We start from the raw sequence: 25,575 nt of genomic DNA on the forward strand, positions 1-25,575 counted from the left end.
TGCAAAACAACAGGGAATTACCGTTAAACAGTGAAGTTTGTTTAGACCTTAAAAATGCTTCAATTAGTTATGGAGAGATTGAGATACCTCAAAGGATATTTTAACACCAAAACATTTCAAATCTCATTGAGTCTTCAGATAAATACAGAATTAGTTCTAAGCGAGAGACTGGGGGAGGGTGGGGGCAGAAAGTGATATGTAATCTCCAGGACTGTATCCAGGGCTGTTGTTACAAACTTACAAAATCAAATCAAAAATGCATAACTGATATTTAATCTCTCTTAATTTCCAGGAATGTTTTTGGTCTAGGGTGGTTATTATAAAAGTAAAGAGTAAAACTGAACCCCAAAATAAACAGAATTTATTCCTTATAAGAGTGGGCTTCCCTTTCCTCGTGGTTGTAGAGCACCAAAGGATGCTCATCAAACAGTTCGTGGTAACGAACTGTAGTAAGGAGCGATCCGGCTCAATAGTAACCAAAACTCTAAAAAATTGAATTTTGATATCAATAGCTACATCAAAAGAATCGCATTTTAATGCTGATTTTAAATATATAAGTTTCATCAAGTTTAGTCTTAGCCATCAAAAGTTACGAGCCTGAGAAAATTTGCCTTATTTAGGAAAATAGGGGGAAACACCCCCTAAAAGCCGTAGGATCTTAACGAAAATGACACCATCAGATTCAGCGTATCAGAGAACCCTACTGTAGAAGTTTTAAGCTCCTATCTACAAAAATGTGGAATTTTGCATTTTTTTTTGCCAGAAGACAAATCACGGGTGCGTGTTTATTTGTTTGTTTTTTTTTTGTTTTTTTTTGTTTTTTTTCCCAGGGGTCATCGTATCGACCAAGTGGTCCTAGAATGTCGCAAGAGGGCTCATTCTAACGGAAATGAAAAGTTCTAGTGCCCTTTTTAAGTGACCAAAAAAATTGGAGGGCATCTAGGCCCCCTCCCACGCTCATTTTTTTCCCAAAGTCAACGGATAAAAATTTTGAGATAGCCATTTTGTTTAGCATAGTCGAAAATCATAATAACTATGTTTTTGGGGATGACTTACTCCCCCAGAGTCCCTGGGGGAGGGGTTGCAAGTTACAAACTTCAACCAGTGTTTACATATAATAATGGTTATTGGGAAGTGTACAGACGTTTTCAGGGGGATTTTTTTGGTTTTGGGGGTAGGGTTGAGAGAGGGAGCTATGTGGGAGGATCTTTCCTTGGAGAAATATGCCATGGGGGAAAAAAATTCAATGAAAAGGGCGCAGGATGAATCTGGTCACGTTAGAAAAAAACGTCAAATTAAGAGCTTAATATACAATGCTGGGTGTTCGGAGCCTCTCTATTATGGAGTATATAACTGCTAAGAGATAACACAACTATAAAGCGAAAACAGGTGAAAACTAACGGGAAAATAAACAAACTAAGAGGTGGAAGGGGCCCAGAGAAAAAATATAATCCTTTTTCAATTTTGAGCCTAACTTCCGCAAAGGAGTAATAATGTCAGAAGCCCCAAAATACCGAATTATTTTCTTTTTAAACAGTTCGTGGTAAGGAACTGTAGTAAGGGGCGACCCGGCTCAATAGTAAACGAAACTCTAAAAAACGGAATTTTGATGCTAAAAGATACATTAAAAGAATTGAATTTTTACGCTGATTCTAAATATATAAGTTTCAATTAATTTAGTCTTTGTCATCAAAAGTTACAAGCCTGAGAAAATTTGCCCTATTTTGGAAAAAAGGGGGAAACATCCCCTAAAAGTCATAGAATCTTAACGAAAATCACACCATCGCATTCGGTATATCAGAGAACTCTAGCAAAAATTTCAAGCTCCTATCTAAAAAATGTGGAATTTTGTATTTTTTGCCAGAAGACAAATCACGGGTGCGTGTTTATTTGTTTGTTTGTTTTTTTTTTGTTTTTTTTTTCCCCAGGGGTCATCTTATCGACCAAGTGGTCCTAGAATGTCGCGAGAGGGCTCATTCTAACGGAAATGAAAAGTTCTAGTGCCCTTTTTAAGTGACCAAAAAAATTGGAGGGCAAATAGGCCCCCTCCCATGCTCATTTTTTTCCAAAAGTCAACAGGCATTACTATAAAAAAAAAAAAAAAAAACAATGAAAAAATAAACATGAAAACGTTTTTTTCAAATGAAAGTAAGGAATAGCATTGAAATTTAAAACGAACAGAGATTACTACGCATATGAGGGGTTCTAAAAATACTTTAGCATAAAGAGCGAGGTATTTAGGAGGAGATAAATACCTCGCTCTTTATGCTAGAATATTTTTAGTGATTTCAACTATTTATTCTACGGCCTTTTTGATTCAGGGGTCATTCTTAAAGAATTGGGACAAAACTTACGATTTAGTGTAAAGAGCGAGGTATTAACGAGGGTACAAACCCCCTCGTACACATAATAAAAATATAAGAATATAAAAGTTTGTTACGTAAGTTAATTCTTAAGTTACGTATATTTTTTACTAATAAAAACGTTCGTTGAATATTAAAAGTTCTAGTAGCCTTTTTAAGTAACCGAAAAATTGGAGGGCAGCTAGGCCTCCTTCCCCACCCCTTATTTCTCAAAATTGTCTGATCAAAACTAAGAGAAAGCCATTTAGCCAAAAAAAAATTAATATACTAATTTCATTTCAACAAATTTATGTGCGGAGAGCCAAAATCAAACATGCATTAACTCAAAAACTTTCAGAAATTAAATAAAAAAAACTAGTTTTTTTAACTGAAAGTAAGGAGCGACATTAAAACTTAAAACGAACAGAAATTACTCCGTATATGAAATGGGTTGTCCCCTCCGCAGTCCCACGCTCTTTACGCTAAAGTTTGTAATTGTTTTAAAAAGTAGAATTGTGGCAAAGAGTCAAACTTTAGCGTAAAGAACGTGGGACTGCGGAGGGGACAACCCATTTCATATACGGAGTAATTTCTGTTCGTTTTAAGGTTTAATGTCGCTCCTTACTTTCAGTTAAAAAAAACTAGTTTTTTTTATTTAATTCGATCAGAAATTGAATCAGAACTGGTCTTTCTTTTATAGTCCGAAAGTGATTGTAGGCCAATCAGCCGCGAGGGGGGGGGGGGTATTTCCGGGGTACAAACGACTAGCTACAAAAGCATTCAAAAAGAGAAAAACACAGATTTTGTTTTGTTTTGACAACCCCTTCCTCCATAGGTTTTTTTTAATTTATCTTCAAAAGAAAACTTATATATTATCATAATAAAAAAGGTTGTGGGGTATAAAAAAAAACCTAGGTGAGTTTAAACACATTAAAATTAGTATTCCAACACCCTGAAAAGACTCAAACAGTTCGTGGTAACGAGCTGTAAGTAAGAACTGACTCGACCCAATAGTACCCGAAACTCTAAAATAAATAAATTATTTTTTCTTCAGCTGAAAGTAATGAGCAGCACTGAAACTTAAAACGAACAGAAACTGTCCCACACATGAGGGGGCTGCCCCCTCCTCGATCTCTTCTTCTTTATGCTAAAGCACGACTTTTTCTCTAATTCGTTAACGCCTTCAAAAACGACTCCTGATACACAAAGTCAGTTTAATTGGAATAAGAAGTTTTTGAAAGCACTAAAAACTTTAAGCGTAACAAGAGAAGGGTTCAGAACTGCCCCTCAGGGTTCTAGGCGTTTACCCCTCCCCCCAAAAAAACCCCTTTGAAGATACTCCCCAAGGAAAATACCCCCCTTGGAAAAAAGGCTTTCCAAATTTGAGAATCTTATTTGAGTTTTGTGTTTTTATTTTCTGTATGGAGTAAGAATTTTGGTACTTGTGTATTATACGCCACTCACTCAAGCTTATGCTGTGTAAAACTCAAGAAAAAAACCGGTTTCTTCATTAGTTTCGTTCAGCTTAGCGCGAGACAAGCTAAAGACAAGTAACCGAATAGATTGGAAATCTATAATTTGGGTTATACATTATTTGCACACAAGGAGGGGGGGGGGTAAAGTATTTGGACAGTTTGAAGTAAGAAAACAATTCTTACTTCATAATATGCAGAATAATTGTACCCAGCATATTTTGCATGCAGACCCGCTATACTTTACCCCCACCCCCCTTAATGTGCAAATATATACCTCAAATTTGTTTCAAAGGTAATAAAGAAACAAACGAAGAAATCAGTTTGTTCTCGTGTTTTACACATTATAAACTCGAGCTTTACACATCGCAAAGTTTTTTTTTTATAGATTTTTGAAACAGCTTGTTGTTCTAGTTAAACGGCCATTATGTTTCAGGAATCTTTCTTAAAAAATTAGGACAAAAATTCAAAGCTTAAGCGTAAAGAGCAAAGTCTTGTGGAATAGGCACCTCCTTTCATATACGTAATAATTTCTGTTCGTATTAAGTCTTGATGTTGCTCCCTACTGTCAGTTGAAAAAAGTTGTTTTTAGAAATTTAATTTCTGATCGTTCTTGAATAAAACGAGGAAATCAAGCTCTCTCTCTCCATGAAAAAATGAATACAAACAAATTTAGGCTTTTTTGTAAGCCCCCCCCCACACGAACCTTTTACCCCCCACCCCCCTCATATGCGAATATATAGTCCAAATCATATATTTCCCATCTATTCTGTCACTTGTCTTTGTCTTGTCTCGTCCTATGCTGAAAGAAACTAACGAAGAAACCAGTCTGTTCTCGAGTTTTTCGTTTTAGGTTTCCTGCTGCTCCTTACTTTCAGTTGAAGAAACTCATTCTTTTATTTAATAATATAGAAAGAATTTTGTCCCACCGTTCTTTTTGGACTATCTTAGAAATAATCATAAAAAAATCCTTACCAACACATAAATCTTTTAATTTAAATCTATTTAGCCTTTTAAGGCTGAAGAGATGAAAGGAATAATTTTTCAACGATTCTTCAACAAGAGAAAAGAATGAATGCCTTTTGGGAACTAAATTCTAAAAAGGAGCTTCGAGTTATGATGATATTTAGGAATAGCGCTACGATTTCTTTGTAACAAATTAAAAAACAAAACAAAAAACTAGTTTTTTTTCAACTGAAAGTAAGGAGCAACATCAAAACTTAAAACAAACAGAAATTATTACATATATGAAAGGTTGCCTCCTCCTCGACACCTCACTGTTTACGCTAAAGTTTTTCAATATTTAAAAAAAAACTTTTTATTGTTCTAATTAAATTACCCTTGTGTTACACGAGTCGTTCTTAAAGAATTGGGACAAAATTCAAACTTTAGCGTAAAGAGAGAGGTGTTGAGGAGGCAACCCCCTTCACATTCTGTTATGATGATGTTAGCAATTGATGTTGATGATGATATTGATGTATGATGAAATAATGGTGATGTTTAGAAATAGCGCTAAAATTCATTCATAACAAATTAAATAAAGAAAAATAAGTTTTTTCAACTAAGTAATAAGCAACATTACAACTTAAAACGAACAGAAATTATTACATATACGAACGGTTTCCTCCTCTTCAACACCATACTCTTTACGCTAAAGTTTTTCAGTGATTTTAAAAAGGCTTCTCATTGTTCTAAATAAACAACCGTTGTGTTTCGGGAGTCGTTCGTAAAGAATTGGGACAAAATTCAAACTTTAGTGCAAAGAGTGAGGTATTGACAAGGGGGCAAACCCGCTCACATACGTGATAATTTCTGTTCGCTTTAAGTTTTTATGTTGCTCCTTATGTTCACTTGAAAAACTTATTTTCAATTAAAATTTAATTTCTGGTCGTTTTTTAAGAAATGCCAGGAAATCTGGTCCCACTTCTACGGAGAAATAGCCTTCCCGCTGAAATATCCTCTAGAAAATTCAATCCCAGCGAAAATTTACCCTGAATAATTACCCTTAACATCTCCAAGCGTAAAATTGAGACGGAAATGAGAAAGCAAGGCACACAAAAAATTCTTACAAAATTTTCCAGTTTATGATTTCCCATGACAACTCACCCCCAGGAAACTTCCCTACCCATGGAAAATTCACCATGGAAAAAAAACTCAGAAGAAACATTCTCCATTGAAGAACTGAAGGAAAAGCGAAACGTAAGCGCGGAGGGTTGGACGTTAGAGAGGCCGTAGACTCATAACTTGTGCTTATTTTAAGCTTAAATGTCACCCTTTGTTTTCATTTGTTTCAGTTTTTACATATTTCTAACTTATATTTTTTTAAACACCCATATCAGGTTTATTCTATACATAAGGGAATCCAAAAGATCTCCCCAGCCCAACCCACTCTTTGCATTGAGGTTTAACTCTTATGGTAGCAATACTATGAGAAAAAGGGTTAATGGAATTGTATATTCTTTTAAAAGTAAAAAAAAAAAATTCCTATATAAGAGGGATGATGGCACCCTCAAAAAGACTGAGCAAACTCAGTCTCCTGGTAGTATACATAGTATATGTGATGAGTGAACCAAACCTTTTTTGTTTCTTTCATAGTTTTTTACTAATTTCCACATCATCCCTTTTTTTCAACTCTAAGTGCTTCAGTAATTAACAAGAGCTAAGAGCTCATATGGCACTTGTGACGAGGTTCAAAGAGCCAAGAGCTCATATTGCCTGCCAAATTGATCGTCCAAGCTTATCTGGAAGCGCCTAAACTAGCAAAACCGGGACAGACAGACTGACAGACCGACAGAAGTTGCGATCGCTTTATGTCACTTGGTAAATACCAAGGTAAATACTTTTGGTAAATACTTGGATAAATACCAGTAAATTGCCATAAAAACTAGTGTTTCCTGCTAAAACTTAGGTCTCTGCAATAAGAGCCCTGTTGAAACCCAGGACAATTGGAAATAAAGCCATATAATAATTCGAATTTAAAACGAAAAGAAATTACTATCAATGAATAAATGAAACCCAAAACAAGCAGAAATTTGAATGAATAAGAACTTCAAACATAGAAAACAACTGTCTCCTCCCAGCACCCTTATTGCGCACTTGGATACCCCACATGAAGGGAGTTAAGGGTTTAATACTACTCCCTTTTAAATCCTACATAATTATTTGCAGCACTTCCAGAAAGAAAGTTTGAAAATGTTGACGTAAAAATGATATTTTTAAACTTTGTGCCCCCCCTCCCACCATACTTACACGGGAAGATATACATACCTCCACGCTTGTAGATGCTGAAAAACTAGGAAACAATCTAAGATTGCTAGTTTTACCGGATAAACGGTAAACGATAAATGTTATTTTCTCGTGGATTAATTAAAGAAAAAGAACATCCTCTAGAAAATATAGATTTTCTAGAACAAAATAAAAGAAAACATCTAGAAGAGAACCCTCTCTAGAAACCATCATCTAGAAGAAAACAATCTTCTAGAAAGCCACTCAATAATTCAAACTTAAACCAACAGATATTACTACAAATGAATAAATGAAACACAATTCAAACAGAAATTCAAAGGAGTAATCAACATCTTTATAGTTAAAATTTGTTGCGTAAAGAGCTGGGGGCTTAAGGGGGTGGCAGAATTCTGATATATAGGATAATTTCTGTTCGTTTCAAGTTTAATGTTTACTTTCGGTAACTTCAAGAAGTCGGTAACTTCTTTTTTTACTTTCGGTAATTTCGTTTCAGGTTTAATTTTTACTTTCGGTTATTACTTTCGGTAAAAAAAAAAAACATTAAATTCCTATCTTTTTTACTATCATACTCGGGATTATCTTAAATCAGGCTTAGAATAACCCTCTAACCTCTAAATTAGGCTTAGGTCCTGAAGCCCTTCTCCTCATATTTATCTGGAGGACCTGTCACACGAATTTCAAGAATTTGGGACAAGGAAGGCCCTTTCTGAGGTGTCAACCCCCCCGCCCGCCCTAAAAAGGATCCAATGACCAAACACTCTAGTATTTGGTTCACAATTATGAAATAGCGTATAACCATTAATAATGCTGTGTAAGCAGCATCTACGAGTAATAACAATTCATTTCGGTTTGATAGCATCTCCAACATCCGCCAGAAGCAAACGCTTACTTATTCGACCCATTAAGCGAAAAATACGTCATTATACGACAAAATAGGGTCTATAACTGAGTCGCTATGTATATGTATTTTCATAGTCCTTAGCCGATTGGCTATTCCAAAATGTTGGTAATACCACATGTTGGTGCTACCCTGGTCAATCCTGGTACTACCTGGATTGTTGTTTTGTGATTAAAAATGGTAGAAATCAGTCCTTAGCTAAAGAATACGTTTTTGCTAGTAAGAACTGGACTAAAGCCCTCAGTGTCCGTTCAATAAACCTTCTCCTGATATTCCACAACGTCTGATTTAGTAAAATAATCCCTTATAAAATGACATGCATCTACAACAATCCTCGTTAGGAAAATTAAAAAATTCTATATTTTTGGATGCATGGCCTTGAAACTACAGCTAAAGGGGTTCCCAGACATCTTGCACTTAATGGCAGAATTTTCGTGACGGAAAGTACAATTACGAGATCTTTCCCGCTTTTCAAATAATGATGCTAGAATTTTTATGCAATTAACTTGAGATAGGAAACTACAAAATTAATGAATATTGCATAGCTGGAATCAGTGCTAGAACCAGATTTTTTAAATTTTTATCAAACTTGCCAAGATTGTATATATGCGAATTATCCACACAATATGTACATATCGTGGTTAATCAAACGTGATTTGCAAATCCTCTACAAAAAATCAAGCTAGTTCGCACTGTTCTCTTTCCTTTGCATAATTTTCCAAGCCTACAACCCAAACTTAAAGTCAGCCACTACTATTAAGATCCAGGGCATTGGCCTCACATGGTGTACAGGGACCTGTACCCCCCCAACTCGCCATCCATGTCTCTTCTTGAACACGAGAATGCTCTGTCCCTTGGACGTGATTTCAGTTTTCATAAAAAATACAGGTTTTCTTAGAAAATTGGTTCTAATTCAATTAAAGTTAATCATTTCCAAAACACGGCCAATATATTTTTCCTTTATATACCGATGTACCGATTATGCTTATACCGATTATCCAAGAAGAAATGCTTCAAGTTTTTTTGCCCTTTAGCCCAGTTTTTCAGCAAAAATGACTCAAAGGTCTTCGATAGTTAATCATTTCCAACACACGCCCAATTTATTTTTCAAACAGTTCGTGGTAACGAACTGTAGTAAGGAGCGACCCGGCTCAATAGAAACCAAAACTCTAAAAAATGGAATTTTGATACCAATAGCTACATCAAAAGAATCGCATTTTAATGCTGATTTTAAATATATAAGTTTCATCAAGTTTAGTCTTACGCACCAAAAGTTACGAGCCTGAGAAAATTTGTGTTATTTTAGAAAATAGGGGGAAACACCCCCTAAAAGTAATAGAATCTTAACGAAAATTACACCATCAGATTCAGCGTATCAGAGAACCCTACTGTAGAAGTTTCAAGCTCCTATCTACAAAAATGTGGAATTTTGTATTTTTTGCCAGAAGGCAGATCACGGATGCGTGTTTATTTGTTTGTTTTTTTCTTTTTTCTTCTTTTTTCTTTTTCCCAGGGGTGATCGTATCGACCCAGTTGTCCTAGAACGTTGCGAGAGGGTTCATTCTAACGGAAATGAAAAGTTCTAGTGTCCTTTTTAAGTGACCGAAAAAATTGGAGGGCACCTAGGCCCCGTCCCACGCTAATTATTTTCCCAAAGTCAACGGATCAAAATTCTGAGATAGCCATTTTATTCAACGTATTTGAAAAACCTTTTAACTATGTCTTTGGAAACGACTTACTCCTCCACAGTCCCCGTGGGAGGGGCTACAATTTACAAACTTTGACCAGTGCTTACATATAGTAATGGTTATTGGGAAGTGTACAGGTGTTTTCAGGAGGATTGGTTGGGGGGAGGGGTTGAGAAGAGGGGGATATACTGGGGGAACTTTCCATCGAGGAATTTGTCATGGGGGAAGAAAATTTCCATGAAGGGAGCGCAGGATTTACTAGCATTATTTAAAAAAAAAAAAAACAATGAAAAAGTAAATATGAAAAAGTTTATTTCAGCTGGAAGTAAGGAGCAGCATTAAAACTTAAAACGAAAAGAAATTATTACCCATATGAGGGGCTCACCTCCTCCTAATACCTCGCTCTTTACGCTCAAGTGTTTTTAGCAATGTCAAGTATTTATTCTACGGCTTTTGTGATTCAGGGGTCATTCTTAATGAATTGGGACAAAATTTAAGATTTAGTGTAAAGAGAGAGGTACTGACGAGGGGGCGAACCCTCTCATATGTGTAATAAAAACATGAGAATAAAACATTCTTTTCGTAAGCTAGTTTATGAGTTACGTATATATTTTACTAATAAAAAGATTCGTAAAAAATTAAGTTCTAGTTGCCTTTTTAATTAACCAAAAATTGGAGGGCAACTAGGCTTCCTCCCTCGCTCTTTTTTCTCAAAATCATTCGATCAAAATTATGAGAAAGCCATTTAGCCAAAAAAAAAAAAAAAAAAATGCAAATTTCGTTTTAATTATTTCTCTGCAGAGAGCCAAAATCAAAACATGCATTGATTCAAAAACGTTCAGAAATTAAATAAAAAAAACAAGTTTTTTCAACTGAAAGTAAGGAGCGACATTAAAACTTAAAACGAACAGAAATTACTTCGTATATGAAAGGGGCTGCTTCCTCATCAACACCCCGCTCTTTACGCTAAAGTTTTTTACTGTTTTAAAAAGAAGAGTTGAGAGAAAGAGTCAAACTTAAGCGTAAAGAGCGGGGCGTTGATGAGGAAGTAGCCCCTTGAAGTAATTTCTGTTCGTTTTAAGTTTTAATGTCGCTCCTTACTTTCAGTTGAAAAAACTTGTTTTTTTTTTATTTGATCCTGTATATACCGATGTACCGATTATGCTTATACCGATTATCCAAGAAGTAATGCTTCAAGTTTTTTAGCCCAAATTCGGTTAGTTACAGTGACAATTACGAGGGATACAGATTTCTTCCTAACAAGAAGATCCATAAAAAGAGAATTGTCTAGGATACTAACAAACAGAAACAAATTGAATTTTAGAGAAGAAAATAGCTAATGATTCTTGTCAAAGAAATCCAACTAGCTTTGTTTCATTTTGACAAAGTGCCAATTGCATTATTACTTTTAACGCTCCAGTTCCAACATCGTCTATTCAAATTTCCAAGGTTTTTCCCACACAAACAAGTTTACAACCTTTTTCCCTTGTTTTGCTTGAGTAAATTAAATTTCCCAAAGCCAAATTTTCGACAAAGAGAAGTATTTGCACAACTAAGACATAACATTATTAGTCAAAACTGAAAGGGATATAACAACACGGCAAAGTCCTATACAAAGATATTGCAACAGTTCTGGAAAGAGAGAGGTTGGGTAAATTTCATGGGGCCAAGACTTTTCAAATAATTAGTTTTAGCCAGAAAAGTTTGTGTTTTTTAGTGAATGCTTAAAATATTTTGCATTTTTTTAGAGGCATAAAATATTATGCCTCTCCCTGTGGGTTTCTTTGTCAGTCAGCACCGTCTTAGTTAATTAGGTACTCAAAAGAAGTATTAAAGAAAATAGGACACTCGAGAATCGTAGAAAAAACTTCTTTTCTTGTGATAACTTTCTTTTTTCTTCTTTTTTCTTCCTTTTCTCTTTCTCTTTCTTCTTCCTTTCTTTCGTTCACTTTCTTCTTAATTTGATTTTCTTCTATGAAAAGTTTAACCTTGTCACAACACCTGTTTTCAGTACTATTAATCTCCAAATACGTTATATCCTTTTTTTTCACTTGCAAAATAACTGCGAAAAGGATTTTCGTGGTCTAGTATTTGGACTGGTATTTTTTTATATTTTTGGGTTTCTAAAGGGAAAAAAATGCCCCTTCGCCCTACCTTGTGGGCGCCCTTTCCTGCCAGGTTTGTCCTAATTAACAGATAATCATCTTAATGCGTCTTATACGTACTAAATTCGAAGAAATATTTTCTTTTTCAGTTTTAGAAATTTTCGCTTTTTCATTATATTTTCGGTGCTATACAGGTAACAGAAAAAGATGTAGAATACAGCGATAAGGAAAAGTCCTATCCAAAGAAGATTGGAATGGTTTCAAAATGAGTGAAGTTGTGTAAGCTCATGGTAATAATGTGAATCATAATTATTTCCTGAACGTTTTCTGGAAGAAAAAGGGGTCTGAAAGCACGTTCCCATGGGGACAGGGTGAATGTTTGATAATAAATTTTTTCACGGAAAGTTTTTCTCCCAAATACTATAATATTTTGTACATTTTGTCTATTTTTGCTTTTCTGAAGTCGAGCTAACCCTCTTTTGCCCTCTCCCTAGTAGGGTCCTTACCAGCAAGTGGTGTCTTAATTAACAGATACTCAAACCAAGCCCTCATTGGGTCAACAAGGTGGCCCTTAAAGGAGCTGTATTATGGAATATAATTATCGCGGCCGTACCATGAATAATCATATCATGGATATGATTATTCATGATCACGTGGCTATTACAAGCCACGTGATTATAGACTATGAAACAAAAACAGCAGTAGGCACTTAATTGGAAATGAATCAACACGGAAGACATCCCCTCAGGACATTTTCTTTTTTTATTGACAGAAACTTTTATAACTATTTAGGATACAAGAAAGAATAGAGCGAAGGGCAAAAAATACGGACCGAACGGAAAATTGATTTTCATCCAAATATATGACGCAAGTTTTGGCAATTCCCACAACTTTACCTGAAAATGAGAAGTTATGACAAAGGCCAAAAAAGGGTGTTGCTGGATTTCTGGAAAACATTTCTGACAAACAGTCTGATGATGTCTATTCATGCCACAAAAAATTAGAAAACTAAAAAGAACAAAACTTTGGCGATTAAGTATAACTTAAATTGGAATTCCCTCTCCCATATTCTTTGTTATTTATACCACCTCCCTCATTTACCGTGACGTGTTTTTACGTGCATTTGTCAGCATTATTTTATGTCATATATTTTGTACTTATTATAGCCTTATCTACCCTTTCTTATGGATACTTTCCTTTTAATATCGTATCAGATCAATCGGGTTTCAATTAATAAATGCTGGTTAGTATAAAAAAGAATGTAGAACGTTTGGTGCTGTGCGAGAAAATTAAACAAATCAGTAAACTTGTGGATACTGGTCGATGTTTGATAATAATTGTCTAAATATACAATTAAGTTGATTCAATAGCTTAACAAGAGCTAAGAGCTCATATGGCACTTGTGACGAGAGATCGAGTCCGGTCACATTTTGTCAATCACGCATCTAGAAATTGTGCTTATTCCCGAACTCGCCAAAGCACTAGAAATCCCCCCAACCCCCCGAAGAGATCAGATATGGTCCGGTTATGTATATCACGTGTCTAGAACTTGTGCTTATTCTTCCCATCAAGTTTCATCCCGATCTCTCCTCTCTAAGCTTTTTCCAAGATTTCCGGTTCCCAAGATTTCCGTTTCCCCCTTCACCCAATGTTCCCGAATCTGATCCGAATTGATAATGGGGCATCTGAGACATGATATCTTTCTATATATCAAGTTTAATTAAGATCCAATCACCCATTCGAGAGATAAAAATACCTCAATTTTCACGATTCGGGTCTAGCTTCGGATCTTCATTTAAAAATTGGAGTAGTCCGGTATTCGAACCTGAAACCTCTCACACCCTAAGTAAGAATCATACTACTAGACCAGCAGGCCATACTTAAGAGCAACAATCATTTGTTTTATTGGCAAATAAAATTATTATCAACTATCTCGTTCGCTCCCCCCCCCCAGAAGGTCGAAACGGGGAAGCGACTATTTCTATTTTAATCTGGTCTGGTCCCTGATATGCCAGCCAACATTCACCGTCCTAGTTTATATGGAAGTGCCCAAACTAGCAAAACTGGGACCGACAGACAGACATACAGACAGAAATTGCAATCGCTATATGTCACTTAGTAAATATCAAGCGGTAAATATCTAAACTGCAAAAAATCCACATTGATGACGATAGACCGTCAAAATATAACTAAATAGGTAAGCTTCATTGGCGCTATCGGTTCGCGCTCTCAGCAGTTTACCGAAAGGTTGGTACTTCGACTCATGACCAGAGGCAAATTTTAAGCCGTATAGCTGGGAGGTTAACAGGCCTCTGGATCGCGCAGCCCCACATAAAATTTCATACGCTAACGACGATAGCGCTACTTGGGGTATGTTATGTTACTCACATGGGGAAAAGATAGACTCCCTAGAATGGTCATGGAGTGGTAGCACCAGACGGAACCCAAAAAGAAAATTAAGGCATAAAAATACTCTTCGCCACACCTACCCATGGGTCCTGAAGCACATCCATCCGATAAACCAACTGAAATCTATTTCCTAATATGGCAACCTAAAAACTCTTATAATCATCTATTCTAGCATACGATTTTGGGATTTTTGCGAAGAATTTTGGGAAAAAAATTAAAAAAGTTTTACATAGTTATTTGGTCATCATGAAGAAGCTGATGTTGTTAAGAAGAATTTTCTTTTTTAAAGCAAAGACAATTTCAAATTCAAAAGCTTCAATGTCCAACTATTTTTTGAGTCAGAAAAATACCTTCCGGAAAAGGTGAAACACGTCCAAAACCAAACAATATTAGGGAAAACAAATTCAACCAATCTTCTGTTTAAGCAGGAAGAAGCGGGGGGTGGAGGTATGAATCGAAGTCTTCGGACAAATTTCGAAGAACGACTTTTGAAATACCTCAGCCGAGATGTACAAATAAATTTCTTTTTTTTTACAAAGGGGACGGGTTTTAACCTTATAGCTCTCTGGTTCCTATTTTCCAGTATTTCAAAGAAAGTATTGTAGTCTACACTAAATTTTAGGTCTTGACTGGACTAGATTATCCCTAGGTTTTGGTTTATACTAGATTCTAATATGGCCCATTTTTAGTATGAATTAAGCTAATTTGTATTTTATTGTGTCGCATATAAATAGTTCATGGGTCTTCTGAGGTGGAGTATAATTCGAAATGATGTTTTTTTGTTTTTTTTAAGTTGCGCTCAATTCAAAATAGGCCTGGTAAATCATGGTAATTTGGCTCAGCTATGCTTTTAAGAAATTGGTTCTAACCACATATTTTTCACTGTCAATATGAGGGTACTTACAGGAAACGCATTTCAATATTTCAAGAAAACTCGGCTGAATTTGTGCCAAAAATACTGTTTTTTTTTTTTTCTTTCTTCTTCTTCTTTTATTTTTCATCTTTAAATTGATTAAGGAAATTCCGGTTCTTTTGAAGATATTTTTCATAAATTTTGATATTTGTGAAAGCAGATGCGTCATTCCAATTGTTGTTCGATAAAGGATAAGAGCCAAGAATTTTTCCTTCAACACAGAGGGCAAAGATATTCTACAGAACCTTTTCTAGTGAAAAGAAAGGGGGGTAGACTAAATAAATCGCCTTGTTAACAACCTTCATATGAAATCTTCCCTTTTGACAAAATTTAAAAAATGAGCTTTAGGGAGACGTAGCGGTCTTTTAAACCTTCCATACCTGTACTCGAAAAGCAATGTAGATGAGCCGAAGAAGGACCATCACTTGGTGGAAGAGAGGAAAGGTGATACCAAAGCATTTTAGCATTTCTGCCAGGTATGCTGGATGTAGTCGAAAACATAGAAATTATTAGGATACTTTCAAAGGAGACTAACAGTAACTTTTTTGTTTTTTTAATCTAAGCATGGAAGGCGCCAGGGTAGTAATTTTTTTTAAGTTCATAAAACACAGGAAATGCAAACCATTAGAAAAAAACGAAAAATTAAACTGATGTACTAGTCCAAGATTCATACCTTCACTTAATTTCGGCAGAAAGCGGATTTATTCGACTAAAACACAGTGAAAAAATAATTCTTAAACCCGAAATCGATTTTAACTCAAAATAAAATAGCATCCTTTGATTCTAACCCATATGAAATAAAAAAAAAACAAGTTTTTTCAGCTGAAAGTAAGGAGCAACATTAAAATTTAAAATGAACAGAAATTATTAAATATATGAAAGGTTGCCTCCTCCCCAACACCTCACTCTCTACTTTAAGGTTTTTTAATACTTTTAAAAAAACTTCTTTTTGTTCTAGTTAAACTACACTTGTGTTTCAGGATTCATTTTTAACGAATTGGGACAAAATTTAAACTCTACCGTAAGGAACGAGATGTTAACGAAGGGGCGATCCCCCTCCTGAAGTCTGGAATAGACTTTAACGGAAAACAAAATAACAAGTATACTTTGATTTTAACCCAAATTTGACCAAGATAATAAATTGTAAGTTAAATTCTACACTTCCAGATTATCCTTCTTGAAATGGTGGGATCATATCCCCCGGTGGGGTAGTCATCCCATGGAGAAGGGTTATAGTAGATAATAAAGAACTAAAAGCTTATGGACAAAAAACTTATTTATTAATTGAACGCCGGCTACCGTAGTGTACATATCCTCATTTGTAAGTCCCTTTATATGCTTACCACTACTGCGGTATAATAGGTGTTCCTGGTTGGATATGTTCCTTAATAATAGGATATACTAGAGCCACGGGACATTCTGCGACAGCATAATCAGAGATAAATATAATCTAAGTCAACATAGTGATAACGAAATACGATAATCAGAGTTCTTTTAAATAATCCACGAGTAATGACTTAAAAACAATTTTGAATATTGGTACACGTATAGCGGAAAAACATCGACGTACTCAAAACAGCGGTAGTGAAACTGGTTTCAACCAGGATAGAAACAAGCACCCACGACTGTTAGAGATGTAACCTTGATTTCAAATATTCTATTTGTCACACAGATTACAGTGGTCAGGTAGGGTTCTGAAGCATGGGTGCTTCAAAAAACGGAGGAGGATTTGCTAGATGTTTTCTAGAAGTATGGATAGTTTTGGGTACCCAACTGACTGACCGTATCTCAAACAGTAAGCTAAACGAAATATGTGGTTCATTCCTGCTTTCTAGGGCTAAAATGAAAGAAAGATTGAGATGGATAGGATACCTTCTACGGATGAAGGATGACAGATTGCCCAAGATCTTCCTTGTCGGGCAACCGTCTAGGGCCAAACGAAAAGCAGCTTTTAGAGCCATCTATCTGTATTATAAAGCATTTTTACAGGGCAACAGGCAACCGCTTCAAATACTCTATCACCAAAATATGAGGATCAGATTGTCTGAACATGATCTTTTTACAGGCTGATGGGGAATGTGATCCTGATCTTTTTAGGAGAACGTGCTTATATTAAAACCACTGAACCTTTGTGGGTCTTTTGTTTTAAATAAACATTTTATCTGAAACTTCTTACTAAAACCCTTTCCAATACTAGACTTTTAATAGCTGAGCCACAAAAAAAAGGTTCTGGACTAAACATAATATTTGTTCATTTAGATAGATAGTTATTCAACAATGGGGACAATAATAAATTCAGACAACAAAAGACAAATAGGTCATCATATTCCACCGAATGTATGGCCTAGAATGAAATAATAAAAAAAAATAATACAACAAAAAACATTGATATACAGCCAACCACTACACATTACCCGTCGAAAATCAAGTGACAGAAAAGTCCCGTGCGCAAACAATATTCCCAACACAAAACTCCGACTTGGCCCAGATACATCCATCATAAAGGGTATAATAGAAAAATAAAATAAGAAACAACAATAAAAAGAAAAGAAGACAAAATACAAAAAAAAATCAAAAACTGTTCAGGATTTGTCAGGAGACCAACGATTGACAATTTCCAGTCAGTCAGCAGGAGAAGCAGTAAGGAGATTGAAGCCTGATCTGACTGATAATGTGAATGAAATTCGGATATTGCCAGAGTTACGAAGATGATAAATAGAATGATCAGAGACAGAGACAGATTAGATCTGAGGGCTACAGGAGTATCATGTTGTAGTTGACAAAAAAAAACACAGATGAAGGAATACCATGAGACTTCAAACCGAGTAACGAGATATTAGTGAAATATTTGTTTCAGAGATAAGGTTCCTCGCTTCGTCACATACCTTACTGCTCATTTACAAATACCAAGACATAGCTAGCGTTAGTATTTGAGCCAATCAGATATTTCACGGATTTACTGATTGGCTAGAAAATTCTATGAAAAATTCAGGTTGACTCAAATTAGTTCCAGATAAATATAGGCATTAGTAAAATCTTATTGTGAGTGGGCCTTTCGAGACTGGTCTCCAGAAATTTCGTCGAAATTTGTATATTGGTTAATTTGTGGTGATTCTACGACATACCCTAGTGAGTGCTTAGACAACAGATGGCGTCAATGAGGTAGTCCTAAACAGGCAAGGTAGTTCTAAGCCTGACAAAATGGAATTTATCACTTAGACCCAAACTTTGACCGGACCAATCTTGATCAGGAGGGTTTTTTCCACAGCAAGCAACAGCAAAAAGGGCCCATCAGAAATATGCAATTGAAAGTAAAGCTGATTTATAAGACCGACTAACAAAAATGATCACAAATATCCACTGAAAATAAAAGCACTTTAGTCCAATTTGAATACTGACCATGCTGTCATAGCCCTAATGAACATGTCTAATCAATAGATATTAGTCACTGGGTCCCTGTTACGATTTTGCAAGGTTTTCAAAATGCTAATCAATTTATGAAGTTATTTATTTACAACAGAAAGAAAACAGTGACATTTATAGCCTGTTTTAAATCCGTAAGTGTAAGACTTGAATATAACACTAAAATCACTAGCCAAAAACAACTAACAACGCTAGCCAACAATAAAATCAACTAGCAGCGTGGATTCGCTTTCAAGTCTATCCAGTTTCTGTCTTCTATCAGATAAGGGTCATTCAGGTTTCCGCTAGTCGCAAATTCCAGAGAAAAAGCTTCGCTACACAACTCGCGAATAACATCATTTGTATATCCGTAAAATTTCACTCATGAACTATACACAGACATTTAAATCCGATATTCGACCTAGACTTATCCTTGAAGCGAATTTTATCAGTTTGGACTTAAATAGGATCCAATATGGCAACACCTTTGGTCAAAAGTGTATCTCGTATTCCGTGATACGCTTCCTGTATATATAGCATTGCTTGAGAAAACATTGATCTGATCAATATTGATCTGAAACACCTTTGATTTTCTAATGTAATAAAAAAAAAAAAAAAAAGTTTTTTAACTGAAAGTAAGGAGCAAAATTAAAACTTAAAACGAACAGAAATTACTTCGTATATGAAAGGGGCTGCTTCCTCACCAACATCCCGCTCTTGACGCTAAAGTTTGACTCTTTCCCTCAACTCTTCTTTTTAAAACAGTAAAAGACTTTAGCGTAAAGAGCGGGATGTTGGTGAGGAAGCAGCCCCTTTCATATACGAAGTAATTTCTGTTCGTTTTAAGTTTTAATTTTGCTCCTTACTTTCAGTTAAAAAACTTGTTTTTTTTTATTTAATTTCTGAACGTTTTTCAATCAATGCATGTTTTGATTTTGGCTCCCCGCAGAGGAATAATTAAAACGAAATTTGCATATTTATTATTTTTTTTTTGCTAAATGACTTTCTCATAATTTTGATTGAATGATTTTGAGAAAAAAGAGCGGGGGAGGAAGCCTAGTTGCCCTCCGATTTTTTGGTTACTTCGTATATGAAAGGGGCTGCTTCCTCACCAACATCCCGCTCTTGACGCTAAAGTTTGACTCTTTCCCTCAACTCTTCTTTTTAAAACAGTAAAAAACTTTAGCGTAAAGAGCGGGATGTTGGTGAGGAAGCAGCCCCTTTCATATACGAAGTAATTTCTGTTCATTTTAAGTTTTAATTTTGCTCCTTACTTTCAGTTAAAAAACTTGTTTTTTTTTTATTTAATTTCTGAACGTTTTTCAATCAAAGCATGTTTTGATTTTGGCTCCCCGCAGAGGAATAATTAAAACGAAATTTGCATATTTATTATTTTTTTTTTTTGCTAAATGACTTTCTCATAATTTTGATTGAATGATTTTGAGAAAAAAGAGCGGGGGAGGAAGCCTAGTTGCCCTCCGATTTTTTGGTTAATTAAAATAAAGGCAACTAGAACTTTTAATTTTTTACTAATCTTGTTTTTAGTAAAAGATATACGTAACTTATAAATTAGCTTACGTAAAGAAGTTTTGTATTCTCATGTTTTTATTACATATATGAGGGGGTTCGCCCCCTCGTCAGTACCTCGCTCTTTACACTAAAGCTTAGATTTTGTCCCAATTCATTAAGAATAACCCCTGAATCACCAAAGCCGTAAAATAAATAGTTGAAATTACTAAAAATACTTCAGCGTAAAGAGCGGGGTATTAGGAGGAGGTGATCCCCTCATATGGGTAATAATTTCTGTTTGTTTTAAGTTTTAATGCTGCTCTTTACTTCCAGCTGAAAAAAACTTTTTCATATTTCTTTTTTCATTGTTTTTTTTTAATAATGCTAGTAAATCCTGCGCTCCCTTCATGGAAATTTTCTTCTACCATGACAAATTCCTCGATGGAAAGCTCCCCTAGCCTATCCCCCTATTCTCAACCCCTCCCCCAACCAAAAAATCCTACTGAAAACGCCTACACACTTCCCAATAACCATTACTATATGTAAGCACTAGTCAAATTTTGTAACTTGTAGCCCCTCCCCCAGGGACTGTGGGGAGGTAAGTCATCCCAAAGACATAGTTTTTATGGTTTTCGACTATGCTGAACAAAATGGCTATCTCAAAATTTTTATCCGTCGACTTTAGGAAAAAAATGAGCGTGGGAGGGGGCCTAGATGCCCTCCAATTTTTTTGGTCACTTAAAAAGGGCACTAGAACTTTTCATTTCCGTTAGAATGAGCCCTCTTGCGACATTCTAGGACCACTTGGTCGATACGATGACCCCTGGGAAAAAAAAAAAAAAAAAAAAAAAAAAAAACAAATAAACACGCACCCGTGATTTGTCTTCTGGCAAAAAATACAAAATTCCACATTTTTGTAGATAGGAGCTTGAAACTTCTACAGTAGGGTTCTCTGAGACGCTGAATCTGATGGTGTCATTTTCGTTAACATCCTACGACTTTTAGGGGGTGTTTCCCCCTATTTTCCTAAATAAGGCAAATTTTCTCAGGCTCGTAACTTTTGATGGGTAAGACTAAACTTGATGAAACTCATATATTTAAGATCAGCATTAAAATGCGATTCTTTTGATGTAGCTATTGATATCAAAATTCAATTTTTTAGAGTTTTGGTTACTATTGAGCCGGATCGCTCCTTACTACAGTTCGTTACCACGAACTGTTTGATAAGCTTGTTGCAAAAGTTAAACACTGGATGTGAAATAAACCGTTGGATTACGGCAAAGCATCATTATAAAGTATATTTTTTTTTATTTTTCCCACCAAGTTTCATCCTGATCCCTCCACTCTAAACGTTTTCCAGGATTTGAGGTTTCCCCCTCCAACTCCCCCCAATGTCACCGGATCCAGTCGGGATTTAAAATAAAAGCTCTGAGACCCAATGTCTTTCTAAATATCAAATTTCATTAAGATCCGATCACCCGTTCGTTAAGTTAAAAAAAAACTCATTTTTTCTAATTTTTTCGAATTAAACGTAAGCCCCCCACCCCCCCCCCACCCTGATGGTCGAATCGGAGAAAGAACAATCTCTAATTTAATCTGGTCTGGTCCCTGATACGCCTGCCATATTTCATCGTCCTAAATTATCTGGAAGTAGCTAAACTAGCAAAACCAAGGACCGACAGACAGACAGACAGAATTTGCGATCGTTATATGTCACTTGGTAAATACTAAGTGCCATAAAAATTTCCACTTGACAAACCTTTAGTAATCGTTATAAGAATGTTAATTTTCCAGAGAAATTGCCTACGGATTACTTGGGGTCCCCGACTGACTGACCGTATTTCAAACAGTATGTTGCACGGAAAGTGCCATTCAATTCCGCTTTCTAGGGCTATAATGAGAGAAAGGTTGAGATGGCTAGGGGATGTTCTGCGAATGAAGGATTACAGATAGCAAAAGATTGTCCTTTTCGGCTAACCATCCAGGGCTAAACGAAAAGCAGGTCGTCCCCAGTTGGGGCGGAGGATGTCGTAAGGGAAGATTTAAGAGAATGGGAACTTCCAAGGAGGGTGTAAAGAGGGAGTGTTTGAATAAATTGGGATAAAGGAGGATTGTGTGCCTGTGTGGGACTCAGGCGGCTAGGTGCTACGGTAAGTTGTAAGTGATCTTAGTATTAGAAGATACTTTACCATATTGCAACTGATTACAACTTCATGCTTCCCTTCTGTAGTGCATTCATCTTCTTCAGTAGGAGGGGCTCGGCTAACTGAGCATCGACGCACACTCAAAGCCCGATGAAGTGACTTGTCAGTCTTATTCCTTGCAAATCGATCAGCAAATATGTGGACCACTTCTTCAACTAAGTAAACCATGAAAAAACCAGCACAAATAATGATTTCAGTTAGGGGCAGATCCGTAAGAATCTAGAAAACAGAATTAATTACTTGTGAGTTTTAGATGTGTTTCAGAAAGCCCTTATTTTTGTCAGTGGGTTCTTCCTTTTAAATGTACTGCTTCCAAATTTACTGGAAAAAAACAAAAGGCTAAATATGATTTTCACTTAACATTTTTTTTTAGTTTTCGCTAAAGCGCAAATACTACTCTGTCCTCTTAGGGGATTTGCGGGCGGCCAAATGACCCTCTATTGTGGCAACTTATGTTCATTTGACGCTTAGCTTCATTGTTCAGTACAATGCATGAAAGTTTAAGATTGATTATAAGAGTCTTATTTTGGCTTCTTTCTCATTATTATGCATTTCTGTTGCAAAAACATTGCGTCTTCAATCCAACTAAACATTTTTAAACTATTGACCTCAGTGGAAAACAGAATCTATTCACGGTGAAGTAGGGGGGGGCGAATCGAATTACAGAATATGTATCCTGCTAATCAAAAAAAGTATATCAGCAATACGTCGGAAACGACTCGGGGAATCGATTTGAAATTTTTAGGGGATTCTGAGTGGACAAGCGTACCTTGAAAATTGACTACAGAGGAGAGAACACAGGTAAATCAACCGACATTGTCTTTATCTAGGTTACTAAAATAAAGTGCAGAAATAACGGTTAATTAAACATTACTTGTTAATGTTAAAGGCAGTCTACAAACTGAGGCGGCCACACGAAAGAGTTGGTTTCAAAGAAACCCAGTATTCGGAAGGATGATAAAACTAAGAAAAAGTAGAAAATGGACAAATTATGTTGAAAAGGGAAATGGCAAGTTTCAAGGGGAGGAGGCACGTTAAGTTCTTTTCTCTATAAGCATGGAATATTCCCAAATTCTTCACCTTCCGCCTCCCCCTTCAGCGAACAACCCCTAAAACTGCATACATAAAAATTTTAATTTGAAAATAAAAGATTCCTTTGAAATTACTCAAACTGAATTGCATAAAGGGGGGGGCGGATTTTTATTCAAATTTAAATAGGAGGACCTTCAGAGCGAATACCAATTAAATTACAACAGTCTCTTGCAAACCTGACCTGTGGATTAGAAGTCATAAAAGGAAATTTCGTGTATTGGAAATATTTTTCAAAAACAATTTTCCAAAAAAAAAGACAATAATGATGCTAAAATCTAAAACGAGCAAACGTAAATTAAAAATAACAATAAAACGAAACATATACAATGGATGAATAAATGAGAAAAAAAACAGAAATTAAAATGAACAAACAAGTCAAACTTAAATCGAAATTTAATTCTGCAAATGAGCTACCACTCCTGCAAATCGGCTACCACTCCTTCAAATCACCCAAGTGATAGAATGTAGCTTGTACTTTAGTGAGTATACTTTGTAGTTCGAGCAGTGTGTTTTATATTTGATATAAGATTTTTCAACGTAAGAACTAAAATGCCTGGTAGCAAATTGAACTTTATGCAGAATTTTATTTTTCATTAAAAATTTTTGGGCAGCTGTAGCAAATTGAAACATTTTCCAGAAGCTTTTACCGAATCATTTGGCGTGGATGAGGAGGGGATTGCCCACTTCCCACCATCTAGTGTACATCTCGGAACACCACGTTTACCAAAAAGTTCCACCACGCATAGCAGAGTCCCCAAGCGATAGGCACATTCTCCGAAAAACTTGGAATAGTTCTGCAACGCTTGGCATGCGCCACCTGGTATGCATAATTTCTGAGTGTGGATAGCTCTTGGGTTTTATTGTAACTGTTCGTGTCTTTACATAAGTACATGTCTAAGTCATTTATAAAAAGAAAAGTTCTATTTTGCTACTACTACTACTACTACTACTACTAATAGCTCACTGCGGCACCAAGCCACCTGAGGCCAACACAGCTACGCACGCTCCCCCTCCGACCTAATCTATTTAAAGCCTCCCTCTTTACACCCTCCCAAGAAGTTCCCATTTCCTTTAAATCTCTATTTATGACATCCTCTCAACCCAGACAAGGACGACCTGCTTTCCGTGTAGCCCCAGACGGTTGGCCAAAAAGGACAATGTTCGGTAATCTGTCATCCTTCATCCGTAGAACGTGGCCTAGCCATCTCAACCTTTCTTTCATTACAGCCCTAGAAAGGGTTATTGCTGACTTTCTATTCTGCTGACTTTAAATAAATTAAGTATGTGTCTTTGTAAGATAATTTCCGTTTTTTTGTATGCTTACTTCGTATGCTTACTTTGAAATAAAATTTAACTACCGGAAACTATTTTTGCTGAAGATGTAATATACGCTTATTTCATCGGTAAAAACAAGTTTCTATTTTGAGACAAATATTTAATTACCACAGAGAAATGATTCAAGAAACGGCGTTGAGAGAGGGAATGGGGTCAGAGGAGCCATATTCTCTTTATTCCTCCAGTCACATGAAGATCCAATCATAATGATGCCCAGAGGAGGTCAATGGGCATTTCGAGGGTAGTTCGAGGATTGGCAGCCTCTTTGGTAGCTAGCTGGCGAGCTGAGGTTCGCTCAAAATTTATTAGAAAGGTGCCAACCTGTTCAACAGCCCAAGTGCTATCTTTCAAAATTTAATGGTCCAGGGTAGGGGCCGATCTAGATCAAGACTTAGGGGGGGAAGCAATGTGACAAGGGCCCCAATAATCGACCAAATTGAGAAATTGATTTTAAACAAGAGTGAAAAACAGAAAAAAAAATCAAGAAATAGGGTGCCGAAAAATCTTGGGGGCCTTGGGCCTTGTCCTCCTGGCATCCTTGGATCCACAATTAGTCCAGGGAATTCCTGACTTTGGAACCTGAGCCTGCTAGCACCTTGACTGAAAAGTCAAAGGTCTAAAATAAACCAGGGAAATAGGGGCGTCTTTTCGAAGGGGGATGATGTCACCCCCCCCCCTACACCGAAAAAATTAAAAGAAAAAATTGTTATACAGCCAATGCCACTTGACAATTCGGATATGGACCCCTCTTCCCTCCAAAATAATGCTGGAGCTACGTCCCTGCAGAGAAAGTCTTCTTGAGTTACACCTATGTATAAAGTACATCTCCAGCGAACTCATGCACTTCCCTGGCAAAGGTTATTTTTTCTTTTAGAAAGTAGAGCACGCCCCTAGAACTCCATCTACTCAATCTCTTTGTCTCAAGGTTCTTGCTCTAAAGGTTTAAGCGGATCAGGATAT

At 36.1% G+C, this 25,575-nt stretch overlaps 1 protein-coding gene across 6 annotated transcripts in view; it reads right to left on the reverse strand.

The window, feature by feature from the left end:
- The window catches only part of LOC136030951 (zinc transporter ZIP10-like), a 124,760-nt gene that overhangs the window by 43,021 nt on the left and 56,164 nt on the right, over nucleotides 1-25,575 (reverse strand). For all 6 annotated transcript variants that reach the window (XM_065710083.1, XM_065710084.1, XM_065710086.1 and 3 more), the window contains exon 3: nucleotides 22,174-22,407. In XM_065710083.1, the coding sequence (XP_065566155.1) occupies nucleotides 22,174-22,407 (234 nt within the window). The remainder of the gene's footprint in view (nucleotides 1-22,173; nucleotides 22,408-25,575) is intronic.

The sequence above is a fragment of the Artemia franciscana genome, chromosome 9, assembly GCF_032884065.1.
Source record: "Artemia franciscana chromosome 9, ASM3288406v1, whole genome shotgun sequence".
Classification (NCBI taxonomy): domain Eukaryota; kingdom Metazoa; phylum Arthropoda; class Branchiopoda; order Anostraca; family Artemiidae; genus Artemia; species Artemia franciscana.